Source organism: Pristiophorus japonicus, chromosome 14 (genome assembly GCF_044704955.1).
Source record: "Pristiophorus japonicus isolate sPriJap1 chromosome 14, sPriJap1.hap1, whole genome shotgun sequence".
NCBI classification, from domain to species: domain Eukaryota; kingdom Metazoa; phylum Chordata; class Chondrichthyes; family Pristiophoridae; genus Pristiophorus; species Pristiophorus japonicus.
Genome location: NC_091990.1, coordinates 164,995,914 through 165,023,784, shown reverse-complemented (window position 1 = coordinate 165,023,784; position 27,871 = coordinate 164,995,914). Strand labels below are relative to the sequence as shown.

At 46.4% G+C, this 27,871-nt stretch overlaps 1 protein-coding gene across 2 annotated transcripts in view; it reads left to right on the top strand.

The window, feature by feature from the left end:
• The window catches only part of hps5 (HPS5 biogenesis of lysosomal organelles complex 2 subunit 2), a 56,897-nt gene that overhangs the window by 2,807 nt on the left and 26,219 nt on the right, over positions 1-27,871 (top strand). For both annotated transcript variants that reach the window (XM_070899783.1, XM_070899782.1), the window contains exons 2-10: positions 2,595-2,808; positions 4,763-4,873; positions 11,739-11,803; positions 16,981-17,173; positions 19,269-19,399; positions 21,532-21,747; positions 23,839-23,910; positions 24,003-24,091; positions 26,140-26,318. In XM_070899783.1, the coding sequence (XP_070755884.1) occupies positions 2,704-2,808; positions 4,763-4,873; positions 11,739-11,803; positions 16,981-17,173; positions 19,269-19,399; positions 21,532-21,747; positions 23,839-23,910; positions 24,003-24,091; positions 26,140-26,318 (1,161 nt within the window). In that variant the 5' untranslated portion in view covers positions 2,595-2,703. The remainder of the gene's footprint in view (positions 1-2,594; positions 2,809-4,762; positions 4,874-11,738; positions 11,804-16,980; positions 17,174-19,268; positions 19,400-21,531; positions 21,748-23,838; positions 23,911-24,002; positions 24,092-26,139; positions 26,319-27,871) is intronic.

The window sequence follows — 27,871 nt, the reverse complement described above, 5'->3', positions numbered from 1 at the left end:
CGAAGGTTACATATAAACCTATGAACAATGACGGAAAGGCAAAGAGCACCCAGCCCAACCAGTCCGCCTCATACAACTGCGACACCCCTTATACTAAAGCATTCTACACTCCACTCCAACCGGAGCCATGTGATCTCCTGGGAGAGGCAAAAACCAGATAAAACCCCAGGCCAATTTAGGGGAAAAAAATCTGGGAAAATTCCTCTCCGATCCATCCAGGCGATCGACATTAGTCCAGGAGATCACCCTGGCCGTATTCGATTATGATTCCAATGCACCCACCAACCAGCAGCCACATAATCTGCTGGGAGAGGCAAAAGGAAAGTTTAAAACAAACCGATGCCAATTCAGGGGAAAATGAATCTGAAAATTCCTTTCTGACCCCCGAAGGCGATCAAACCGTTCTAGGACCCCCGCCATGAGACCCATCTGGGGAAGTCCAGAACCAGGGGTCACAGTCTAAGGATAAGGGGTAAGCCATTTAGGACCGAGATGCGGAGGAACTTCTTCACCCAGAGAGTGGTGAACCTGTGGAATTCTCTACCACAGAAAGTTGTTGAGGCCAATTCACTAAATATATTCAAAAAGGAGTTAGATGAGGTCCTTACTGCTAGGGGGATCAAGGGGTATGGCGAGAAAGCAGGAATGGGGTACTGAAGTTGAATGTTCAGCCATGAACTCATTGAATGGCGGTGCAGGCTAGAAGGGCCGAATGGCCTACTCCTGCACCTATTTTCTATGTTTCTATGTTTCTATGTTTCAACGCCAACGCCACCCTGTGGGAACAGTCACACGCAGGAACTCATCTAGCTCCCATTTGAATGTTTGCAATGAATCTGCACGAGCTGGAACCTTGTGCCAAACTACTTCAATGTTTACGTAACTTGTATGGATGTCCTCTGATGCTCCCTGACCTATCTAACTCATAGTCTATCCACATAGACATCCTTGCAAGACATACGAATACTCTACTTTTGCTATAGCCTCACGGCACTGGTCATAAACCTTTTAGAAACTCGTGACAAATGTTCCCATTAAGGTGCGGCACTCGGCCATGCAGACACCCTCAAAGCCCCCTTGATAAAATGCAACATCCCCACCGACAGGACTCCCAAGACCGCCCTAAGTGGAGGAAGTGCATCCGGGAGGGCGCTGAGCACCTCGAGTCTCGTCGCCGAGAGCATGCAGAAACCAAGCGCAGGCAGCGGAAGGAGCGTGCGGCAAACCTGTCCCACCCACCCTTTCCCTCAACGACTGTCTGTCCCACCTGTGACAGAGACTGTGGTTCCCGTATTGGACTGTTCAGTCACCTGAGAACTCATTTTAAGAGTGGAAGCAAGTCTTCCTCGATTCGGAGGGACTGCCTGTGATGATGAATCTGCAAGGTCCTGCGCAGGCCGCTCACCGCTCTTACGCTGTAAACACCGCGCATGCACAGACATTTAAAGGGCCGCGCATTAACAGAAACGGGCAGCGCAGAAAAAAGTGCAACTTACAGGGAACATTGCTGATGACTAGAATACTTGGCTCTCTCTACTGCTCAGCTGACTTTGTTCAGAACCTTGCACTAGCCCGACCCATGTACATATAACACTACATTTATCTGCACTAAATGTCACCTGCCAGATGGGGGTCCATTTCCGCACCGTGTCCAGATCTAATTGTAGCCATTTTATTTCTCATCCTAAGATTGTAATGCTCGCGCAAATCTTCTGTGAACATGGGGACACTTCCCAGAATGCCTTCTTCATTCAGGCGATTAATAAAGATTGTGGAGCAATAGACCGCGACCTAACACTGATTCCTCTGGGACTCCACCAGTAACCGGTCTGCACACAACACCACTACCATTAGTAACAATCTTCTGCTTCAGAGAATGTAACCAATTCCTTATGCAGTCCAAGATCTGCCCCTCCCGCCTCCCGCCCCCAATCCCTCAAGATTCCAACTTACTAAGTACCTGTATTGGTAAGGGAAGTTAGCTGAGAATCTACAGATTGATTGATTATATCTAAGCAGTACCCGATTCTGCTTTTCAGATAGTGCTGGGGTGGGGTATTAGACATATCCCAAGCTCTTTCAGCAGTCCCTGTGCTCCAGTTGAAATCATTTTAACGTTTGCCGATAGTGTATTCAATGGAAAGGAAAATCAGCGAAGTGTACAGCTTCAATGTCGCCTGTTTTACACTACAGCTAAAAGTTGAAAGACTTTGTCGTCATGAGCAGCATTGCCTGAACGGGTGCCCTTGTCTCTGTAGTGCCCAGTCATTTGGAGGCACTATTTTCTGGGGTGCAGTTATTTCTGTGTGTTTGTAATTGCAAGTTGTGCCCTGTCGTTGTGAGTACTCATGCCTGGCAATGGGCAGGGGGTACTATTGTCTCTGGGTGCTCTTGCCTGGGGGCACACGTGGGGAGAGTGTACTCGTGTCTCGGAGTACATCACATTTGCCATTTTCTCTGTGGCTACCAGCCAGCAATGGCTCTTTATTGTATAGTTTCTGAGATAACATTAAATCGTGCTGTTTTGGGAGAGGGGTTGACTTTCTGACTAATGTCACATTGGTTAAGTGATTGTGTCTGTTTATTATCCACAGCGTGAACATGAAGTATCTATAATAGAGACTGTGAACAAGATTACAGAGGCTGCAAATCATACCTTTTGCCAGTGCACTTCCCACGGAAACGTGTTCACTCACCCTTGCAATGTCGCTGCCGATGCTCCCAGAATCATGTAGCCATGTCCTAGCTGAGCTGGACTCACTGGATCCACTGTTATCTGCCCTCCGGCTGGATTCGAGCAGATTGAAGGTGAGTGAGAGAAGGGAAGTTAGCAGTACACTACTCTCATTAAATGAAAGGGCTGCTGTTTGATATTTCTGTGGGACGGCGGCTGTGTGGGTGTATTGATCCAGGACAAAGCTGTGTTCTGATTGTTGGGTAATACAAAGGTCTGTTCTGCGTTGCTGCTTGAGGATGTCGGGAAACAGTGGGAATTATAGAGCTGTCCTTCCAGGCAGACAGTAGTGCCGCATTTCAATCGACTCCACAGGTGTGATTATTGTAACTATATTTCCTTTAGGTCCTATACTCTGGGCCTGTGTGTGCTGAAACAATGGTGGGAAAATAGCACAGTGCTCCTGTTGCAGATAAAGCTGAGCATCTACAGGTGAAGGGTGGCTGCTAAACTGATTGCACACCAACCTGCCACTGGTGTTCATGTACTAAGCAGCTTGCTGTCGCAGGTAAAGGGGAGTGCTCTGTATCCCTCCTGTTAAATACATGATTATGACATTGACAAGATCATTGGTTGGGAGGTAGGAGATAGATAGCAGGGATAAAGGATTCATTCTCTGATTGGGGAGATGTGACCTGTGCTTCCCAAGGATTTTGAGCCTTAGCTTTTCACCATTTAGATTACTGACTTGAATGAAGGATTGGAGAGTTATAGATCCAGGTTTGCAGAGGACACTAAGTTATGAGGCACAGTAAGTTGTGTGGATGGAAGTAAGAAGTTACAAAGGAACGTGGACAAAACTGTAGCAGATCTGGGAACATTTGAGGTTATCCACTTGGGATATGAGAAAGACAAAATCAGAATATTTTCTTAATGCGGGGAGCTGTGGAGGAACAATGGGATTTAGGGCTCCATGCAAACACATCATGGCAAATCGAATGTTTGTCTTTATCTCAAGGGGTCTAGAATACAAAGCTGTGAAAGTGATGCTTCAGCTATACAGAGCCCTGGTCATGTCCCATCTTGAGTATGTGTTCAGTTTTGGGCAGGAATCTCAGGAAGCATATACTGGTATTGGAGGGAGTATAGCGTACATTCATCAGAGTGCTGCTGGGCTTAAAGCATTCAGTTATACGCACAGGTTGCATAAAGTTGGCGTGCACTTCCTTGAGTTTATAAGGTTGAGGGTTGATCAAATCGAGGCATTTAAAATGATCAAGACGATCGATAGGGTGGATGCAGAGAATCTGTTAACTTTGGAGCAGGTATCCATTAGAAAAGGACATCATCTTAAAATAGAGCTAAGCCATTTCGGAGTGAAATCGGGAAGTATTTTTTCCACACAAAGGGCAGAGGAGATTTCGAACTCTCTTCCCTAAGGGCTGTGGAAGCTGGGTCATTTTCCAGGCTGAGATTGGGAGGTTTTTGTTAGATCAGGGTATCAAGGAATATGGATCGAAGACGACTGGTAAGCGGTGTTGAGACACAGTTCAGCCATGGACTGGATGAATGTCCTGAGTTAGCTGATCTAAGCCCAGGCAGGGATCCCGCGGGGCACTACATTAAGTACCACTGGACAAGAGTGCGGGAAACCCACCTGCTCCTGAATGTTGCCCCTGCTGGAATCTGCCTATTTGTGGACCTTGGCTGAGAAGTGGAATAAGCTTGGCTGTGATGTAGCCATGGTTTAATAGCTGACATTGTTGGTGTTGAAAGGCCAGGTATTGGAGGGCTACCAGCGTTCTTGCAATTGTAGCTGAATAAATGTCGACACTTAGGGTGGGGGGAGTGGGGGGTGAAATTTGGGACAAATCCTGAATGATGGAAAGCGGACACAGACTGACAGTAGGTTTCAGGAAGTGAGTGGGGTCCAAAACTATATCATGGGGTTACTGTGTAATGGTGGTGGTAGGGGAGGCTGAAAAGTGTGGTCAGTATGATGGGGAGTGGAACTAATGATCGCTGATTTTTACATTGTGGCTGTGGAAATATTAAGCCGGTGGTTTGACCGATCCTGTCTTTCCTCAGTGTACGAGTCTGTCGGTGTCCCGGAAGTGGCTGGCACTGGGTAGCTCAGCAGGCGGACTGCATCTGATCCAGAAGGAAGGCTGGAAGCAGAGGCTCATGTTAACGCACAAGGTGAGGGCTGGAAGAGGTTCCATGTAAAAGGCGTGAAGCGCAGGCCTGCTTTCGTCGGATGCTGTGTATATTATATGTGAGGCATCAGAGAATCACAGAACGGTTACAGCACAGGAGGCCATTCGGCCCGTCGAGCCCATGCCGGCTCTCTGCAAGAGCACCTCAGCCAGTCCCACTCCCACTCCCCGCCCTTTCCCCGTAGCCCTGAAATTATTTTCCTTCAGCTACTTAACCAATTCCCTTTTGAAAGCCACGATTGAGTCTGCCTCCACCGCCCTCTCAGGCAGCGCATTCCAGATCCTAACCACTCGCTGCGTAAAAATGTTTTTCCTCATGTCGTCTTTGGTTCTTTTGCCCATCACCTCATGTGTCCTCTGGTTCTCGACCCTTCCCCCAATGGGAGCAGTTTCTCTCTATCTACTCTGTCCAGAGCCCTCATGATTTTGAACACCTCAATCAAATCTCCTCTCAACCTTCTCTGCTCCAAGGAGAACAACCCCAGCTTCTCCAGTCTATCCACGTAACTGAAGTCCCTCATCCCTGGATCCATTCTCGTAAATATTTTCTGCACCCTCTCTAAGGCCTTCACATCCTTCCTAAAGTGCGGTGCCCAGAATTGGACACAATACTCCAGTTGGGGGTCAGACCAGTGTTTTATACAGGTTCATCATAACCTCCTTGCTTTTGTACTCTATGCCTCTATTTATGCAGCCCAGGATCCCGTAAGCTTTTTTTAAAACCGCTTTCCCAACCCGCCCTGCCACCTTCAGTGATTTGTGCCCATATACCCCAGGTCTCTCTGTTCCTGTACCCCCTTTAGAATTGTACCCTTTAGTTTAGGTTGCCCCTCCTCGTTCTTCCTACCACAGTGTATCACTTTGCACTTTTCTGCGTTATTAAATGTTTGTGTATAATCCTGCAGAATCCATTCTAATACTGCCACGGTCAAATTCATGGTACACTGAAATATCTGGGAGTATGGGAACACTTGCATTGTCTTTGCCTCCCTGATAGCTCATTTCATAAAGACAGTGTGTAACTGAGCCACACAGACCAGAGGTTCTGTTCTCAGTCCATACTGAAACCAGTATAGACTGAGAACAGGTCAGCAGTAGGGGGTGCTCCAATTGGCCTCAGTAGCTTAGTGAGGGAATAAATCAACAAGGGTTCCTGCTCTTCATCACAATAGGTGACTTCTGCTCGACAGCGTTCTCTTGTAGATGTGTGAAGACAGGATCGGGCTCAGCTGTGATGCCCTCTGTGGTTGAATAGCCTGCCAACACTTGGTATCTAGGTTCAAACATGGAAGAATGGGCCCTTAGGTGAGGCACTGCGGCCTTACTGTATCCCAGCAAGTGTCCACTAGGGTCACTGGTAGCACTCTCGCCTTTAAATGCGAAGGTCATGGGTTCAAACTCCGCTCTGATCTGAGCAGATAATGAAAACATAAGAAATAGGAGCAGGAGTAGGCCCTTTGAGCCTGCTTCATCATTCAGTAAGATCATGACTGATGTTCGAGCCCAACTCCACCTTCTCTCACTATCCCTTGGTTCCCGACAATTTTCATTGGAACTTCTCACTGCACCTTTTGACCAACTGCCATCGACAATTGACTATTCTAATTCTACTTTCATTCTCAGCTCCTGACATCTGTGGGTCATTAATTACATTTACTTTTTCATACTAACTCAAATCATGCTTTACAATCTATCATTTAATCACGGCGTTGTAACTTAATCCCCGATAGAAAGAAGAAAAGTAAAAGTGGAGGGCCGAGAAACCCAAGGCAAAAAGCAAAAAGAGCCATATTACAGCAAAATTCTAAAGGGACAAAGTGTGTTAATAAGACAAGCCTGAAGGCTCTGTGCCTCAATGCGAGGCGTATTCACAATAAGGTGGACGAATTAACTGCACAGATAGCAGTTAACGGATATGATGTAATTGGCATCACGGAGACATGGCTCCAGGGTGACCAAGGCTGGGAACTCAACATCCAGGGATATTCAACGTTTAGGAAGGATAGACAGAAAGAAAAAGGAGGCGGGGTGGCGTTGTTGGTTAAAGAGGAAATTAATGCAATAATAAGGAAGGACATTAGCCTGGATGATGTGGAATCGGTATGAGTGGAGCTACGGAATACCAAAGGGCAGAAAACTCTAGTGGGAGTTGTGTACAGACCACCAAACAGTAGTAGTGAGGTTGGGGACAGCATCAAACAAGAAATTAGGGATGCGTGCAATAAAGGTACAGCAGTTTTCATGGGCGACTTTAATCTACATATTGATTGGGCTAACCAAACTAGTAGCAATGCGGTGGAGGAGGATTTCCTGGAGTGTATTAGGGATGGTTTCCGAGACCAAAATGTCGAGGAACCAATTAGAAGGCTGGCCATCCTAGACTGGGTGATGTGTAATGAGAAAGGACTAATTAACAATCTTGTTGTGTGAGGCCCCTTGGGGAAGAGTGACCATAATATGGTAGAATTCTTTATTAAAATGGAGAGTGACACAGTTAATTCAGAGACTAGGGTCCTGAACTTAAGGAAAGGTAACTTCGATGGTATGAGATGTGAATTGGCTAGAATAGACTGGCGAATGATACTTAAAGGGTTGACGGTGGATAGGCAATGGGAAACATTTAAAGATCACATGGATGAAATTCAACAATTGTGTCTGGAGTAAAAAAAAACAGGGAAGGTTGTTCAACCGTGGCTAACAAGGGAAATTAAGGATAGTGTTAAATCCAAGGAAGAGGCATATAAATTGGCCAGAAAAAGCAGCAAACCTGAGGACTGGGAGAATTTTTTAATACAGCAGAGGAGGACAAAGGATTTAATTAGGAGGGGGAAAATAGAGTATGAGAGGAAGCTTGCTGGCAACATAAAAACTGACTGCAAAAGTTTCTATAGATATGTGAAGAGAAAAAGATTAGTGAAAACAAACATAGTCCCTTGTAGTCAGATTCAGGTGAATTAATATTGGGGAACAAAGAAATGGTGGACCAGTTAAACAAATACTTTGGTTCTGTCTTCACGAAGGAAGACACGAATAACCTTCCGGAAATACGAGAGGACCGAGGGTCTAGTGGGAAGGAGGAACTGAAAGAAATCCTTATTAGGTGGGAAATTGTGTTGGATAAATTGATGGGATTGAAGGCCGATAAATCCCCGGGGCCTGATAGTCTGCATCCCAGAGTACTTAAGGAAGTAGCCCTAGAAATAGTGGATGCATTGGTGATCATTTTCCAACAGTCTATCGACTCTGGATTGGTTCCTATGGACTGGAGGGTAGCTAATGTAACACCACTTTTTAAAAAGGGAGTGAGAGAGAAAACAGGTAATTATAGACTGGTTAGCCTGACATCAGTAGTGGGGAAAATGTTGGAATCAATTATTAAAGATGAAATAGCAGCACATTTGGAAAGCATTGACAGGATCGGTCCAAGTCAGCATGGATTTATGAAAGGGAAATCCAGCTTGACAAATCTTCTGGAATTTTTTGAGGATGTAACTGGTAGAGTGGACAAGGGAGAACCAGTGGATGTGGTGTATTTGGACTTTCAAAAGGCTTTTGACAAGGTCGAACACAAGAGATTGTTGTGCAGAATTAAAGCACATGGTATTGGGGGTAATGTACTGACGTGGATAGAGAACTGGTTGGCAGACAGGAAGCCGAGAGTCTGGATAAACGGGTCCTTTTCAGAATGGCAGGCAGTGACTAGTGGGGTACTGCAGGGCTCAGTGCTGGGACCCCAGCTATTTACAATGTACATTAATGGTTTGGATGAGGGAATTAAGTGTAATATCTCCAAGTTTGCAGATGACACTAAACTGGGTGGCGGTGTGAGCTGTGAGGGGGACGCTAAGAGGCTGCAGGGTGTCTTGGACAGGTGAGGTGAGTGGGCAAATGCATGGCAGATGCAGTATAATGTCGATAAATGTGAGGTTATCCACTTTGGTGGCAAAAACACAAAGGCAGAATATTAGGAAAAGGGGAGGTGCATCGAGACCTGGGTGTCATGGTACATCAGTCATTGAAAGTTGGCATGCAGGTACAGCAGGCGGTGAAGGCGGCAAATGGTATGTTGGCCTTCATAGCTAGGGGATTTGAGTATAGGAGCAGGGAGGTCTTACTGCAGTTATACAGGCCCTTGGTGAGGCCTCAGCTGGAATATTGAGTTCAGTTTTGGTCTCCTAATCTGAGGAAGGACGTTCTTGCTATTGAGGGAGTGCAGCGAAGGTTCACCAGACTGATTCCAGGGATGGCTGGACTGACATATGAGGAGAGCCTGGATCGACTGGGCCTTTATTCAGTGGAGTTTAGAAGGATGAGAGGGGATCTCATAGAAACATATAAAATTCTGACGGGACTGGACAGGTTAGATGCGGGAAGAATGTTCCCGATGTTGGGGAAGTCCAGAACCAGGGGACATAGTCTAAGGATAAGGGGCAAGCCATTTAGGACCGAGATGAGGAGAAACTTCTTCACTCAGAGTTGTTAACCTGTGGAATTTCCTGCCGCAGAGAATTGTTGATGCCAGTTCATTGGATATATTCAAGAGGGAGTTAAATATGGCCCTTATGGCTAAAGGTATCAAGGGGTATGGAGAGAAAGCAGGAAAGGGGGTACTGAGGGAATGATCAGCCATGATCTTATTGAATGGGGTTGCAGGCTCGAAGGGCCGAATGGCCTACTCTTGCACTTATTTTCTATGTTTCTATCTCCGTCTGTGTGTGTGATTTCCCTATGCTCCAGATCCAAGATCCATCTCTCCCTTTTTCCTCTTTCTTCATTACCCTCCCCAGGCCTTCATGCCTCTTTTCCTTTCTCCGTCATCATGCTCTTTACCCTCGCTGAGCCCTATTCTCCACGACTCGTCATCCTTCCTACTCTCCTGCCGTCTCTCAAGGCTTGACTCCCTCCTCAATAATTCCACAGCTTCCCTCTGCCTCTCTTGGCATCCCTCGAAAGGCCCACCGAGCCAGCAGCAACCCGGATTGCCCAATCTTACTCTCTCCCCGCCCGCCTCACCCTAAGTGTCAGCTGCGAGCTAATCTCGCCAACCTTCTCCCCCGTCCCTTCCTGCTGTGCCCCTCCCGACTCCGCCAGCAAGTTAGGTATCCGTGCCCATCTCTGCATTTCCCATCAAAATGTTCATTCACTTGTAAATAAGGGCCTTGCCATCCATGACCACCTTGTGGATGATCAAATTGAAATTATGGCATTGACGAAGACATGGTTGAGGGGTGCAAACACCTTTCCCCTTAATGAAGCTTTCCCACCTGGCTGTACTTCCCACCGTGGATTTTGATGACTGGGGGAGCAGTGCTGTGTGGCGGGGTCAGGTTGGTGGAGGACCTTTGTCTTACGGATGTTTAGTGCAAGGCCCATGCTTCCATATGCCTTGGTGAAGATGTTGACGATGATTTGGGGTTCAGCCTCTGAATATGCGCAGACGCAAGTGTCATCCGTGTCCTGTAGTTTGACGACAGAGGATGGGACAGTCTTGGATCTGGCTTGGAGGCGATGAAGGTTGAACAGATTTCCACTGGCTCTGTAGCTTAGTTCCACTCCAGCAGGAAGCTTGTTGGGTGCGAGGTGGAGCATTGCAGCGAGAAAGATCGAGAATCCACGAATGATGAGAAGTCATCAAGATCCGCAGCGCGGCCCTGGACAACGTGGACCACTTTCCATACCTCGGGAGCCTACTATCAGCAAGGATAGACATCAACGACAAGGTTCAACACCGGCTCTAGTGCGCCAGTGAAGCCTTCAGCCACTGAGGGTTCAAAGATCAGGCCTGAAATCTGTCACCAAGCTCATGGTCTACAGGGCCGTAGTAATACCCACCCTCCTGTATGGCTCAGAGACATGGACCATGTACAGCAGACACTTCAAGTCGCTGGAGAAATACCACCAACGATGTCTCTGCAAAATCCTACAAATCCCCTGGGAGGACAGACACACCAACATTAGCGTCCTCGACCAGGCCAACATCCCCAGCATCGAAGCACTGACCACACTTGACCAGCTCCGATGGGCAGGCCACATTGTCCGCATGTCGGATACAAGACTCCCAAAGCAAGCGCTCTACTCGGAACTCCTACACGGCAAGCGAGCCCCAGGTAGGCAGAGGAAACGTTACAAGGACACCCTCAAAGCCTCCTTGATAAAATGCAACATCCCCACCGACACCTGGGAGTCCCTGGCCAAAGACCGCCCTAAGTAGAGGAAGTGCATCCGGGAGGGCGCTGAGCACCTCGAGTCTCATCACCAAGAGCATGCAGAAAGCAAGCGCAGGCAGCGGAAGGAGCGTGCGGCAAACCTGTCCCACCCACCCCTTCCCTCAACCACCGTCTGTCCCACCTGTGACAGAGTCTGTAATTCCGGTATTGGACTGTGCAGCCACCTACCAACTCACTTTTGGAGTGGAAGCAAGTCTTCCTTGATTGCGAGGGACTGCCTATGACTGACTACCCACCATATTCCGCACTCAAACCGCCGTGGTGCTGGTGCCATCCTTGTATCTTGGTCTGTCTCCCGACTCCTCTGGCTACTTCTCCTCCTTCGAGCATCTCACCCTGTTCCACCTTCGTGTCTTAAGGATTGGATCCTTTAGCAAAAAGGCACTTTGGCCCAAAATCTGAATTTTGTTGGGTGCAGGTATTGCTGTGTATTCCCCTCTCCCTCCCGACCCCTCTCCCTATGTTTTGAGAGCATTTTCCCTCTGCCTACTGGAAAACTGTATGGGGGCCAGCAGAGAAAGCCAAACAATATAAAACCCGCAAAAAAGGGTGAAGGTCTTCAAGAAGTTGTACAGTGGCATATGAATGATGTGAATTTCTAATAAACTTTTTGTCCTTCAGGAAGGAGCTCTCACTCATGTTGCTTGCTGTCAGCACGATGAGGACTATGTTGCTGTAGCAACCAGGTAAGTACTGTATTATTAGACTTTCAATTCTGGATTCTTCCTGTACCCTGTAGCATCCTCTGTTTCTTCACACTTTCTGTAGAGACACTATAATAAAAATAATATAACCTCTTTCATTCTAGATAATGTTTCCTTCTGTATTTTATACCACTTTTGTAGGGTTTTCACTTGTCCTGATAGCCAGCCAAAATGTATAGCAACCCCAGGTAAACTTTTTAGATTGTTTCAGCTGATGGTTCTAGCCGTGCCAACACTTAATCCGCACCGTGTTCAGGAAGCGGCAGAATAACACGACATGAAACCTTCCTCAGGGCTTTAACTGATATATTACTCTGCTGAAATAAGCCAGCAGTAGTAACAACATATATTTTTACAGTAGGTATTCAGCTTAGCTAGTTCGTAACTCACGTTAACGAGAGATAATGTTCTTATGTAATGGTTATTCTCTCCTCCCTCTCATCAACTGCTAAAGCTGTCTGGTTGACTAACTTTCTTGAACGCGATTGATAAATACCTTCAAAACAGTGAATGGGACCCAGTCAGTTTAAATAACTGTTTGTTGATTCAAAAGGAGCTACCAAACCAACATGTATTTAAACAAATCGCACAAGTTGTTTGCATTTAAATTAAATGGCTTAACTCTACTCTCTCAGGTTAGTCGAATAACAACCTAGCTAAATCATAACATCTTACAGCACGGAAGGGAGCCATTCAGCCCTTAATGCCTGTGCCAGCTCTTTGAAAGAGCTGTACAATTTAGTCCCACACCCCAGCTTTTTCCCCATACCCCTGTGAAGTGGAGATTAAAACAATTAACCTCGACACAGTCTGTTAGGAATCATAAACACAAGTATGTTTATTTTACTTGCAAGGGAGAGACGGGGGCCTGTAAGTCAGTCCCTACTGAACTTTTCAACACTCACTCTCCCCGAACAAAGAACACACAGGGTTTTTACACAGTTACTCGGCCTATAATAGCCGGACATTCAATACAGGAGACTGTAGGGTGTTCGTTTTCCACTCTACTTTGATTCATAGACCTCAGGAATTACAGGAGGGACTCCACATAACGCAAAGTTTAGGCTTAAACTCAACTATTAGTTTATTGCACAAAAAACAACTACAAATTACAGAACAAGACTTCTTCGAGGTTAGTCGAAGACATACAATCACCCATCCACCCAGTTGCTGCTGTTGTCGATTGTCGGCTCGTGGAGCGAGGGATCCTTTGTGGTCCTGGGCTTTTGCAGACTTGTAGTCTCCATAGGGAACTGGTTTTCTCCTCCTGTCAATCAATCCATGGGCTCCTCTGCCTGATTGTATCAAAACCCTTTGTCTCGATGTTAATCGGGTCTCGCTCCTGACCCCAGAGATTGCATTAATCAGTTATGAGTCACCACCTGCCCCAGTCTGGTGTTCTTTCTCCCGCCCAACAGTCCCACAGGTTTTCTTTTAAACCATTTTAGTCTGTGGCCTCTTGCTGTGCCTTGATCATGAAATTACATAGATTACATAGAAAATAGGAGCAGTAGTAGGCCATTCGGCCCCTCAAGTCCTGCACCGCCATTCAACATGATCATGGCTGATCCTCTATCTCAACACCATATTCCTGCTTTCTCCCCATACCCCTTGATGCCTTTTGTGTCTAGAAATCTATCTATCTCCCTCTTAAATATATTCAGTGACTTGGCCTCCACAGCCTTCTGTGGTAGAGAATTCCACAGGTTCACCACCCTCTGAGTGAAGAAATTTCTCCTCATCTTGGTCCTAAATTTCCTACCCCGTACCTTGAGACTGTGACCTCTTGTTCTAGACTTCCCAGCCAGGGGAAACCTCCTCCCCACATCCAGTCTATCCAACCGAGTCAGAATTTTATACGTTTCAATGAGATCCCCTCTCATTCTTCTAAACTCTGGTGAATACAAGCCTAGTCGACCCAATCTCTCCTCATACGACAGTCCTGCCATCCCAGGAATCAGTCTGATGAACCTCCGCTGCACTCCCTCTATGGCAAGTATATCCTTTGTTAGGTCAGGAGACCAAAACCGCACACAATACTCCAGGTGTAGTCTCACCAAGGCCCTGTATAACTGTGGTAAGACATCCTTGCTCCTGTACTCAAATCCTCTTGCAATGAAGGTCAACATACCATTTGCCTTCCTAACTGCTTGCTGCACCTGCATGTTTGCTTTCAATGACTGGTGTACAAGGACACCCAGGTCCTTCTGTACATCGACACTTCCAAGCCATCCCCATTTAAATAATACTTTGTCCTTATGTTTTTTCTACCAAAGTGGATAACCTCACATCTATCCACGTTATACTGCATCTGCCATGTATTTGCCCACTCACTCAACCATCTAAATCGCCTTGCAGTGTCTTTGTATCCTCCTCAAAACTCACAATCCCACCTAGTTTTGTGTCGTCAGCAAACTTGGAAATATTACATTTGGTTCCCTCATCCAAATCATTTATATATATATATGTGAATAGCTGGGGCCCAAGCACTGATCACTGTGGTACGCCACTAGTCACTGCCCGCCACCCCGAAAAACACCCGTTTATTCCTACTCTCTGTTTCCTGTCAGTTAACCAATTTTCAATCCATGATATGTAACCCTTACAAGACATACATTGATTTGAATGGACACAGCCCTTTGTCACTCAGGTCGAAGATGATTTCTATCTCACCTATTCCTGGTACCTTTCCCCCACTGTGTCTAAGGGTGTTTATCCAATGTTATCTCTTCACCCTGTGCCTGGCTCTGCTTTGACTGTTGCTCGTACTGGGGACCGTTTTTGCTGCTGTCGGTTTGCGACATACCATGTTATCTCTTGTGTTGGGACAGGAGCGAGACGATGTGGGGCCTTGAGACATAGTGCAGATGTACAGTTCACAACCTAATTCTTGTTTCTATGTGTTTAGTTTGTAAGGACTGCCGATTTTACTTGCACGTACACACTTGAACCCTTTACTTCATGTGAGATATGTCCAGTGTGACCTAGTGTCCCACTTCACCCTGCAAACTCGTTCTCCAAGTACATGCCCAATTGCCTTTTGAAAGTTCTTATGGAATCTGATTGCATCACCCTTTCAGCTGGTGTGTTCTAGATAATAGCAGCCCTGTGTGGAAAAAATTCTTCTAATTTCTCCTCAAGCTCTTTTGCCGATTATTTTAAATCTATAATCTTTGGTTATCAACCCACTTTGCCAGAGGAAACTGTTTCTCCCTTCTTATTCTGTCAAAACACCTCATAATTTTGAATAACTCTTGGGTGTCCCCTTAACCTACTCTGCTCTAAGGAGAGCAATACCAGCTTCTCCAGTCTCTCCACACAACAGAAGACCCTCATCCCTGGTATTAGCCTGATGAACCTCCTTTGCACCCTCTCCAAGGCCTTGCTATCCTTCCTAAAGTGTGGTGCCCAGAATTGTACGCAATACACCAGCTGAGGCTGGAACCCGTGATTTGTAAAGGTTCAGCATGACTTCCTTGTTTTTGTATTCAATGCTCCAATTTACAAAGCTACATATCCCAAATGCCATCTTAACTGCTTTATCAACTTGCCATGCCAACTTGGTCCCTCTGCCCCTGCTTTCCTCTCCAAGTCCCATTTAGATAATACTCCCTCTCTATGTTGTTTCTTCCAAGGTGCATCACTTCACACTTGTCTGCATTAAATTGAATCTACCATGTATGTGTCTGCCTATTTCACCAGTCTGTCTATGTTGCCCTGAAGTTTGCTACTATCCTGCTCACTATTTACTACGTTGTCAAGTTTTGTATCATTCGAAATTTTACTCCCTATACCCAAGTCCGGATCATTTATATATAACGTGAAAAGCAATTGTCTTAATACCATCTTCTCTCCAGACAGAAAAACATCCGTTCACCACTACTCTCTGCCTCCCTCAGCCAGTTACCTACCCAAGTTGCCACCATCCTTTGAATGAGTCTGTTATATACTTCATCAAGTGCCTTTTGAAAAATCAATACATGCAGCATCTACTGCACTATCTTCATCGACCCTCAGTTAGTTCATCAAAGAGCTCAGTCAGGTTGGTCAGACACGATTTGCCTTGAACAAATCTGTGCCGGTTGTCCCTTATTAACCCGTGCTTCTCCAAGTGAGAATTAGTTTTGTCCTTGACAATGATCTCTAGTAGTTTTCCCACCACTGACGTTAGACTGACCGGCCTGCAGTTACCAAGTTCATCCCTCTCCCATTTTTTGAACAGGGGTGTAACATTTGCAATCCTCTGGCACCATTCCCGTAGCCAAGGAGGATTGAAAGATTGTGGTCAGAGTTGAAGCAAATGCAACAAGTTAAGCTAGGGTATGATTTCTGAGTAAAGCTGGTTTTTAACCCCTAAACACCATGACAGAATGAAAGAAGCTCATATAACACTAAATCGTGGACAGAAATGCTTCATTTTTTTCATGTAATCATACAGCACAGGAGGCGGTCATTTGGCCTATGGTGCCTGTGCTGGCTCTGAAAAATCCAGCCCCACTGCTTTTCTCCCGTAACTCTTTCCCCATAGTCATAGCACGGAGCCTTTATTTACTGGATAACGTGAGTATAACGTACTGTATAACATTGTATGCTGAGTAATGCATGCTCTGGAAATAGACTTTGTGTGTGCCTCTCAAATGTGCTGTTTTAATTAGGGACAGTCCATTGTTAAACAGCAGAGGGCACAAGTCTGGTGAGCTTACAAAATCATTGGAGGTAGCTGTGGTTCAATAAGCCAATCAGCAACAGAATTCCACCTTTTCAGGTCGGTGCAAATTGAAAAATACGACTCCACATAACTGGGTGATGTGTCCCATCACTGGATGTGTACTGGGCGATGCCCTGTTACAGAGAGCGAGAGATCCACATCAAGGGCATTGCAGAGAGAATGCACGTGCTGCATGATGCACAATGCAGAGTGAATGAATGGGAGAGAGAGAAAATCTTTGCTGGAGAGGCACATGTTGTATAGAGAAACGGCAACAATGCATGTTGTGACCGATGCATACTGCAGAGAGAAATATTCTGCATAGTGGGGAATGTACTCTACAGAGAATGATTCTCTGCATACCGGGTGATTTGTTGTTGGTCTCCATTAAATAAATCCCACGGGTGATGAAGTTTTCTGGTTTATTTTCTCGGTTTGTTTCCTTGTTCAGCCAGGGTCATGTGATTGTGTGGGAGCTGCATCAGGAGCGGCGTGGGAAACCGGAGCGCATTTACATGTCATCAGAACACAAAGGCAGACACGTCACAGCCCTGTGCTGGGATGCCACTGCTCTCCGAGTCTTTGTGGGAGACAATCTGGGGAAAGTTTCCGGCCTGAAGGTTAATTCCTCCAAACAGGGAAAGGTCTGTGTTTTATTTAACGTGATGTACTCTGTAATGTACGTACCTGTGAGTATGCTCACAGGAGTGCATCATCACCCCTGGCAACCAAATTTTAATTTGATGTTTTTTGTCTAAAGTTTAATTTGTTTATTGTGCTGGTTTTAGTGCCTCCCCCCACCCCCCTTTTAGCCAGGGGATACTTGTATAATTTGTGTTTTAGTGCCCTCAAAAAAAAAAAAAAACAAGGGGGCACTTGAAAAGTTTTTTAGGATTGTGTCCCCCCCTTTAATCAGGGCGCACTTGATTACTGATCACAACTTAAAATAGTTGTAGAGCTGTTGCATTGTGAGTGGCTTATCCAGCTACGTGATGTTCACAAGACTCAATAAAACCCCAGCCAGTTGGATTTAGGTCATCCACGATGAGGTATGCAGTTGTGAGCCTGGTGGATGAACTGGTAATGTGTCATGTGATTGTTAAACCTTTGTTAATAAACCAACTAGTTGTTAATAGCAATGTGTTGCTATGAATTTTAAAGCAAAGAACCCATGAAGCAAATACATTACATGCTCCTATGTTTGTACATAATGAGGTGCTAGAGAGGGATGGACAGACCACCATACTAGGACACACAGTCCAAACAACACGCACAGCCTCACATTATTCCTCACATTTCTAAAGGACTCCCTGATGGCTCAGTTGGTAAATGCGTGATGTAACAGCCTTACAGACCAGCAAGCCATGGCGTTAACTTCTGGTGTGTGCTGCTAGCTAGTCTCAGCTGGTGCAGCATTCGAGGAGAATCCCTGAGTTAGTGAGGAGAAAATCAGCTAGGGATTCTGCTCCTGGATGTTATCCAGTGACATTGGGGGAAGATGAGATTAAGTTATGCTGCGACATCTCCAGTTTGAAGAGCCTGGCAGCACTTACTGTTGAGGCTCACTGCACTATGGCCGCTTGAGTAAGGTATTGGAGGGAGGCTGCCCGTAGAATGAGTCGGTGCATTTAGGAGAGGAAGTGGAAAAAATTGGTCGGATGGGCACTGTCAGCAGCTGGGGCTAGGTGTAGCTCGGGGTGTGGTCTGGCTAAGCGTGATTGGGCTCGGGCTAGACCTGGGTCATATGTTAATGGATGGGATAGTGATTGTCACATGGGCAGCTGTGGTTTTCCTGATTAATGGACATGTATGAAGATGGGTGTATGTGTGCCGGTGCATGTGGAGGGCATTTCCGAGGATGTGTGTGTACATAATGCTATCAGTGCAGTGTAGACTGTTGGACAGTGTCATCTGTAATGTTCTGTTGGACAGGTTAGATGCAGGAAGAATGTTCCTGATGTTGGGGAAGTCCGGAACCAGGGGTCACAGTCTAAGGATAAGGGGTAAGCCATTTAGGTACCGAGATGAGGAGAAACTTCTTCACTCAGAGAATTGTGAACCTGTGGAATTCTCTACCACAGAAAGTTGTTGAGGCCAGTTCGTTAGATATATTCAAAAGGGAGTTAGATGTGGCCCTTACGGCTAAAGGGATCAAGGGGTATGGAGAGAAAGCAGGAGTGGGATACTGAAGTTGCATGCTCAGCCATGATCATATTGAATGGTGGTGCAGGCTCGAAGGGCTGAATGGCCTACTCCTGCACCTATTTTCTATGTTGCTCTCCACTTGAAATATGTCCCGTTTTTAAATTGAGAAACCCAGGTGAAGGGCCGAGGCAGCGAGCGCAAGATGCTGCCATGCCAAGGCAGCAGTAAATAGAGTTGAAGAGACAATGAAGTAAATGAAGAAGCAGTGATTAAGCAATGCCAAGCTTGAGTCTTCTAAGTCAGTGAGAAGAAGGGAAGATGAGCAAGGTGAGGAGTTTCATCTGTTTTAGTTTCTAGGAAAGAATGCGTTCGAATACGAGTTGATGTGCAGGGTAGCAATTACTACAGCAGTAATAAACTAGATATTCTGACCAGAGAGAGGCTGGTGGTGAGAAAAGGAAAGATTACTAGTCTAAGAATTTACTCTGCAACTTATATTTATGATAAATGGAGTCAGGCCTCAGATGTGAGAGTGTAGCTGTGTGAAGGGCTATGCTGAGCCACTTTATTGACTGCGTTCTCATTCTGTCTCAGGCTGCCGCATTTGTGATGTTTCCGGTTCAAGTGATTACAACAGTGGACTCCCGAGTGGTGCAGCTCGACTATCTGGAGGGCCGGTTGCTGGTCTCGTCTCTCACTCGCTGCTATCTGTGTGACACCGACAGGTACGTGCCAGCATCCCACCTATGTTGAGACCTTGATTATTCGCACTGTGATTTTGGGCTGGGTGACTTCTCTCCCATTGACCATGCCTGCTTATTAGCTCCGTGTTGGTTTTAAAGCTGGCAGCTCTGCTGAGATCAGTGCTATGGAAGCTGATAAGATTGCTGGAGGTGAGCCCATGCTGCCTTCAGCATTCAGCTCTATAACTGGGCATTACAGTCTTTGCTGCCTTTACCTGTATATGGCAGGGGTGCTGGCTGGATTTTCCGGGGGTGGGGGTGCGCTGGCTGGATTTGCCGGGGTGGGGGGGGTGGGGGGGGCGTGTACTCCACAAGGGAGGGGGAGGAATGTGAGCTTGCAGATCATCTGTTTGATTAACTGTTGCCTTGATCAACAGCGTCTGTTGATTTTGCTAGTAGGAGTGATGAAAATGAGTGTTGCTGGTGAGATAGGGGTGAGTCCACGGGGAAGTGCAGAGCAATTGGCAGTGTACGTTAACTTGGGGGCTCTCAGCTTTTTCAGCAATTTCTATTATCTGCTGGGATGGGGAGAGAAAGGGACAACTCTATAGTTTATTTCAAATACCCGACTCACTCTACTGGCCCTTTCTTTTAGAAACAATATTTTCGCCCAATTTTCCCTCCAGGAGATCCTGATTCTTGTTAGAATAAGTTTCACGAGCACCATCCAGCCTTTGGTTCTTCACCTAGGTGGCCATCCTTCACGTGTGAACCTACATGGTTAATGTTGGAGGCTATTTGACCTTGGAGGGAATGACATCAGACTCTGATCTTGTCCTTACCAGATACACGTAGGTAAGCATGCTTTCCTGCAAGGCTAACTGGTTTGTGCTCGAGTAAAAAAACACAACCAATTTTCTTTCTCTTTCACTGCCCCCTGCCCCATCCCCTCCACCCGCCCACTAAACCAGTTGTAATTTTCCTGTTGTTGGCCCAGCTGAGATCAGCTAACTCACCACAGACCAGAAATTGAACCTGGAATCTTCCCTGTCTGCATGGCTTCAGTGTTATACCAGGCTAAGTATTTAACCAATGTTTTATGTAGAATAATTCGGCTGTGATGGTCACTCTAGATTGCCAGTTGCTCAAGGTGGTTCATTGGAAGGTAAACTGAAACTGCACCTTATACTTAAGTGTTTAAGACTTAACAATTTATAAGGATTCTAAAGATATTGTTCATAAGCAATGAGACTAAAATGACTTGAGTAAATTTGATTGTTGTCTCGTGTTCTGACCGCGTTGACCTTTTACATTGTCAGACGGAGACTGGACTGATCAAGTGTCAGATCCATGCGTGAGATTATGGGGCCGATATTGGCCCTTTCAATAAGAGCCGCAATCGCCCGAAAGCGGCGGCCAGGGGTTAGTGAAAGCTCAGCGCTCGGACGTGGAGGGGCCGCCATTTTGGAATTTGCCCTCGTGGATTTTCCCGGCGGAGAACGGCTCCACTCCGCCCGTGTTGCTGACCCCTTACCGACCGGCGGCAAACCCCTTTCCGCCCAGCGTGGGAAATTGCCCCGCGGGAGCAGATCGGCCGTCGCTCGGTGCCGCTGACCGCTTTTCCCGGCAGGCACCTTATTGTGGCTGGGCGGTGCGTCCACCATTAAAGGGGAGGCCGCACTGCCGCGGTCGCCATTTTATTTCAATTGTCGGCCAATTGCCAGGTCGGCCTGACAATGGCGGCCACTGGTTCGGCCGCGCTTAGAAATCGGTAGGTGCGCCCCGTTTCGGGCGGAGGGCAGTTTCGGCCCCTGTGACTTGCCACCATTTCTCCTATTCAGGGTCATGATCTGACTCGTGGATGCAGGATCGCTAGAGAAGCCTTACTGTTAACGCACTATGGTTCCAGGGATGGCTCTGTTACCAAGGTTTTCTATTGCACTCTACAAGTAGGAGAAAGCACAATCAAATTCACAGTGCCATAGAAATAAGGAGGAGGAGGCAGTTTGAGCAAGTGTGGTGCTGATATAAACTGTTTAAAAGTGGCTGCGCCCCAGTTGAGGGCCTGTAACCTTATTGGAAGTTTATTGGATCTACAACCATTATACAGTCAATAAAACTGTGAAGAGTTTGACATAATCAGAACTACTTTATCAATTTTTCTGGGATGTCAGAGAGAAGTTCTGGAAAATTGGGAACAAGGAGCGAGATGGAGAATTCGGAGCCTGTTTCTTACCAGGAGCAAAGAACGTTGTATCCCCCCAGCCACTGATATTCTGTGCGCGTCCTGGTTCGCGGATGTGGGAGGTGAACTTTGATGGGGAGGTGTTGAGCACGCACCAATTCAAACAGTTACTGGGATCGTCTCCACTGCCCATCGTCACTTACAGGTATCCAGTTGCATGTCTGCCTTCATTTGCTTTCATTGCTCATAAGAACATTATAAATGTTACGGGTGAGAAAAGATCATTTGGCCCTCCAAAGCCCATCTTATTAATATTCTAGCTGTCCCAGCGAGGCACCCAGCTGCATTTTGATGCCCCTGAGATCTGTGCCTCTACTACTCTGTCCGATTATTTTACGCGTTTCTCCTGGGCCGCTGTAGAGTGTCTCCCAAGTTCCCTGTCATTACTGACCAAATGCTGTAGTCTGACTCACTTAATCACTGCCATCACTGAAATCCCCGATGTTCTCATGGGCACAGTGTTCCATGTTTCCTTAACTGCCCGTCATTTCTTTCGGGTATTCCCTATAGAAATATAGGAACAGGTGTAGGCCATTCAGCCCCGTGAGCCTTTTCTGCCATTCATCTAGATCAAGGCTGATCTGTATCTCAGCTCCATTGACCTCCCTTTGCTCCTTACCCCTTGATACCCGTACAAAAATCTATTGCTATCAGTTTTTGAAAATTTCAATTGACCCAGCATCCACAGTCTTTTGGGGGCGTGCGATTCAGATTCCCACGACTGTTTAGTGTGTTTGCTGAAAGCCCGAGCTCTGATTTTCAGATTGTACTCCCTCATTGTGAATTCTCCCACCAGAATAAATAGTTTCTCTATATTTACCCCCTCGAAACCCTTAATCATTTTAAAGATGTCGATTAGATCAACCCTCAATCATCTAAACTCAAGGGAATACAAGCCAAGTTTATGCAACCTATCCGCATAATTTAACCCTTTAAACTGTGGTATCACGGTTGATGAATCTTCGCTGTAGCCCTTCCAAAGCAAATCTATCTTTCCTGAGGTGCAGTGCCCAAAACTGAACGCAGTACTCTGGATGGGGCCTGACTAGGGCTTTGTACAACAGAAGCATCACTTCCTCACTTTTTTGAATTAAAAAGGCAAACATTCTGTTAGCCTTTTTGATAACTTTACCTATGCTTTAGCTTTTTTGTGATTTGTCTACATGGACACCAAAATCCCTTCGGTCCTCCACAGCTTTTCCTCATTTAAGATCATATTCTGATTTGTCTTTCTCAGATCCAAACTGGATAATCTTACACCCCCCCCCCCCCCGCCCCCTGAATCTGTCATAGTTTGCCCACACATTTAGTATGTCTATGTTCCTTTGTCATTTCCTGCACCCAGCTTACTGTATCTCCCATCTTAGTGTCATCTAAAAACTTGGATATACAATTCTCTGTGCATAATATAAAAGCTGCAACCCAAAATTAAACTCGCCAAGGTTTTTACCTGGTTTTCCTGGCCCCCGGTCTTGGTGATTCTCAGCAAAGTTATTCTTGGCTTCCAACTGCTGTGCGCGAGGTGTGCATCAGAACTGGCATGGCTCTTGTAATATTCAATGCATTCTTTTGTTTCTGCTCATACTTTGGAATAATTTATCTACAATGTTAACAATAATGGACCTAAAACTGACCCCAGGGCACCTTGATCCACCTGCTGCAGCTCCATGTACTTTCTTTGATTGAGCCCATTTCTGTTCCACTCCAGAAGCTGTGCCTCTGATTTTGTGGATCATTGTCCTGTGCAACATGATGTCACATCCTCTGCTAAAATCTAAATATATAATATCTACTGAGTTCCCCTTGGCTACTCGGTCTATCATTCCATTTTATATTATAGAACTATTTCCACTGAAAGAAGCTCATAATACTCAATTCTCTTGGTCCTCAATCTGTGCCACTTATACTGTGGAACAGATTCAACAGTAGTGGACTGAAATGTGTGTGTGCATAGTTGGTGACTGTCAGTCTTGTAGCGATCTTCCAACGCATCAGTGGAAACTCATTGTTGTGGCCAACCTAAAATGGCTGAGGCGACCCAAGTGTTGCAGGTGTTTCAAGAAGCCTCCTCCCATGGGCAACTTTGTTGTCTCTGTTGAGTTGTTTGCAGGGTTACCTCCAGTGACATGTTTGCCCTGTAAAGTGCACAAGGCACTGGTTTCAGTCTATGCTATTGGTGCTGTTTTTCATTTGCACCCCGGTACTCATTCAGCAAAACGTTTCATTTCCTTTCCAGATCTGAGCTACAGTACAGCATGACTTCCTGTTCTCCACAATCCATCTCTTTCCCCAGGCTCTTGTGTTTGAGGTGAGAAGCAGAGAATAGAATGATTCACAGACTGCTGAAGCTACTAGACAACAACATTAACATTCAACATTTCCATTTTTTCCCTCCCACAGTGAGAATTATGTCCTGAGTTGGACAGACCGAGCGATCTATGTGTTCATTCCGCAGAGTGTTCAGGTGCTGCTCTGGAGTGAGCTGAAAGGTGAGCGATTGTGCCGGGACGCAACATTGCTTTCATTCCGCATTGTGATGCTTTTTTTTTTTGCATTTCTTTTGTCTTTTGATATAAATCTTACCATTCACCCCTTTCCTCTCCCCAAGTCACTGTCTTATTGGGACACTTGTACCAGGAGCCATCCAGTACCTCGGCCAAATGGGCGTTCTTGAGATGTGGGCTCAGGCAGTTATGTTGGCAAGTCATTCCACTGTGGGTGCTACATAGTTGAGCCAGTTCTGTCATTGCTGTCGCTCGCACCCGCACAATCATTCATTCATTCTTGGTTAACCTTTTCTATATCCTTAACAAGACCCTCTACAAGATCACACCTCAGTCAACCTACTGTTTTGGCTACACAGAGCAATATCCTATTAGCTTTGTTGATTGGTTGGACTTTTAGCGTCAAGTGGCCTCGTTCAGCTTTGTCCATATCTATGTGGACTACTTGAGTCAGTATTAACTGGCCTAGACTCCTCCTACCTGACTCCGAATCAACCAACCGACTATCATACGTGTACCCAATATTCTGCCCACCTCCCTCACTCTTTCATGGTACAATAAAGTATACATTATAAGTCATCTGGGAGGATCCTACTCCCATTGTTGTGTGGAAGCCTCCTGACTGGACTGCAACAATCCCTTGTCTGTAGCCTTATATATAACATGGAGCATGACCGCAGTAGTGTCCCGTGTTGCTCTTGCTCCGTGATACCTACAGAAGGAAGCAATTCCTATCGCTGATACAAATGTTGAAGTTTCCTGCGGACTGCGATTACAGACGGAGTGACCATCTCTTGTCCATCGGGCCAGCAATGTGCAGTTCTTGTTGATTTTGATATCTCCCCTGCTTCTGTGTATGAACTACAAGGATGATACCAGAACTGCAAAGTTATATTTATCAGGAAAAGCTGAACAGGCTCTTTCCTCTAGAAAAGAGACGGCTGAGGAGTGACTTGATAGAGATTTTTAAAATGATGTCAGGGTTTGATAAGGTAGACATAGAGAAGATGTTTCCACTTGTAGTGGAGTCATTAATAAATCCAATAAAGAATTGAGGAGAAACTTCTTTACCCAGAGAGTCGTCGTCATCATCATCGGCGGCCCCTCGAAGCGAGGATGACTTGCTTCCACGCCAAAAAGGGATGAGTTCACAGATGTTTCAATGAAGGACCTAATATTCCAGATCCCGAACTACATCCTGAAGGGTGGAAGATGCCTGTGTGTGGATTTTTTTAACGTGTGGTGACCATTGCACACCAGCCACCACACGGGCTTGACAGAGCTAGGTCTTGGTCCAGTGGCAAGGGTTAACCAGGATGACTGGAAACCAGCTCTGCTGCACGGACCTAATGCGCACACATATCGCAGTGTGGGCTGGCCCGTGCTGCCCCTGGGCCCTCGCCTCTTCTGGGCCCCGAACTCACGCCTCTCCTGGGCCCCGATCACGTCCCTCTACAATTTCGCGCCGCTCCTTCGCCCTGACCTCGCAGGAGCTGTGAGGTCGAGGCGACCCAGAGAGTGTAGTTGAGGCAAGTAGCATAGATGCATTTAAAGGGAGGCTAGATAAGTGCACTAGGGAGAAAAGACACTGTAAGGTTACGCTGATACGGTCGGATAAAGTAGGGTGGCAGGAAGCTGGCGTGGAACATAAACACCAGCATAGACCAAAGGGGCCGAATGGCCAGTTCCTGTGATGTACATTCCATGTAATTCTGTGTAATTTCCTAACCGTGTTGGTATCCAGTTTGCAGCTCAGTGCACTGAAGCTTATTAATGGGCAGGGGATTACTTGAGTCAGGATGGTGGGGGCTTCCTGCCTCACCAGTTGAAAAGACTTGCACCGAATCACTAGTTCTCATCAGCTGAATGTTTCTGAGAATTATCTCGAATTTACATCGAATGTACGGCAGGCCCTTCGGCCCTAGTGGTCGATGCCGGTGTTTATGCTCTTTACCGTGCAAGGCTCCGCGAGTTTCCTGGAACACCGAGCTCCCTGTTGCTCTCTGATCTGCCCTCACTTCTCTCCTTTTCAGATGTGCAGCATGTAGCTGTCTACAAGAACGAACTGTTCTGTCTCCACGGCGATGGGCGGGTAACTCACCTATGTCTGCTGTCGGGGGAGCGGTGCACAGAGCGTCTGCTTCGGCGAGACATGTGGACGCTGGCTGCACAAGTGTGCTGTCTCTATCAGCACTCCATCACCGCCAGCAGGGTGAGCATCTGCGCCGGCGTTTCACAGTTGGCTTCAGATACCTCGGGCTTGCAGCGTTTCTGTAATGCTTGACATTTCTGAGCTCTTGAGTAGAAATCCTTGAAACAGTGACGGGTTTTATGCTAAATATTCCCTGAGGCTGCAGGTTGAGGGGCTGTTGGAACGTGGGAGGGGTTTCTTACCATGCACACTCAAGGGTTCCTCTGCTTGGTTGGAGTCTTGCTGGTCACGGTTGTACTGGAGGAGGAGCTCACTTATAGTTGGCTCCCCTGTAATGTAGTTGCTGTGTGAGCGTTGCTGAGTAATATGCCCCTATTACTTGTGGATGCGGAGTAAAGGTGTAATTATTTGAGCCACTGTTGCATAGGGGCCTCTGTATGATGTGGTAATTCTCACATGGTGGGGGTGGGTATAGTGCAATGGATTCCCTGTTGCATGTGGGAAGAAAGACGATGAATGATTTAGATGAAGGAATTGAATGTAATATCTCCAAGTTTGCAGATGACACTAAGCTGGGTGGCGGTGTGAGCTGTGACGAGGATGCTAGGAGGCTGCAGGGTGAATTAGACAGGTTAGGTGATTGGGCAAATGCATGGCAGATGCAGTATAATGTGGATAAATGTGAGGTTATCCACTTTGGTGGCAAAAACAGGAAGGCAGATTATTATCTGAATGGTGACAGATTAGTAAAAGGGGAGGTGCAACGAGACCTGGGTGTCATGGTACATCAGTCACTGAAGATAGGCATGCAGGTACAGCAGGTGGTGAAGAAGGCAAATGGTATGTTGGTGTTCATAGCTAGGGGATTTGAGTATAGGAGCAAGGAGGTCTTACTGCAGTTGTACAGGGCCTTGGTGAGACCAAACCTTGAGTATTGTGTTCAGTTTTGGTCTCCTAATCTGAGGAAGGACGTGCTTGCTATTGAGGGAGTGCAGCGAAGGTTCACCAGACTGATTCCCGGGATGGCAGGACTGACATATGAAGAAAGACTGGATCGGCTTGGCTTATACTCACTGGAATTTAGAAGAATGAGAGGGGATCTCATAGAAACATATAAAATTCTGACGGGCCTGGACAGGTTAGATGCAGGAAGAATGTTCCCGATGTTAGGGAAGTCCAGAACCAGGGGTCACAGTCTAAGGATAAGGGGTAAGCCATATAGGACCGAGATGAGGAGAAACGTCTTCACCCAGAGAATTGTGAACCTGTGGAATTCTCTACCAGAGAAAGTTGTTGAGGCCAGTTCGTTGGATATATTCAAGAGGGAGTTAGATGTGGCTCTTACGGCTAAAGGGATCAGGGGGTATGGAGAGAAAGCAGGAATGGGGTAATGAAGTTGCATGATCAGCCATGATCTTATTGAATGGTGGTGCAGGCTCGAAGGGCTGAATGGCCTACTCCACCTATTTTCTATGTTTCTATGTTTTAAAGTAATATAGTCACTGTTATATGGGAGGCAAGGGATATGCTGTAATATGGTCACTATTACATGGGTGGGACTACTCTGGAAGTTAAAAACAAATACAGACTCGAGGATGGCGTGTTTACGGAGG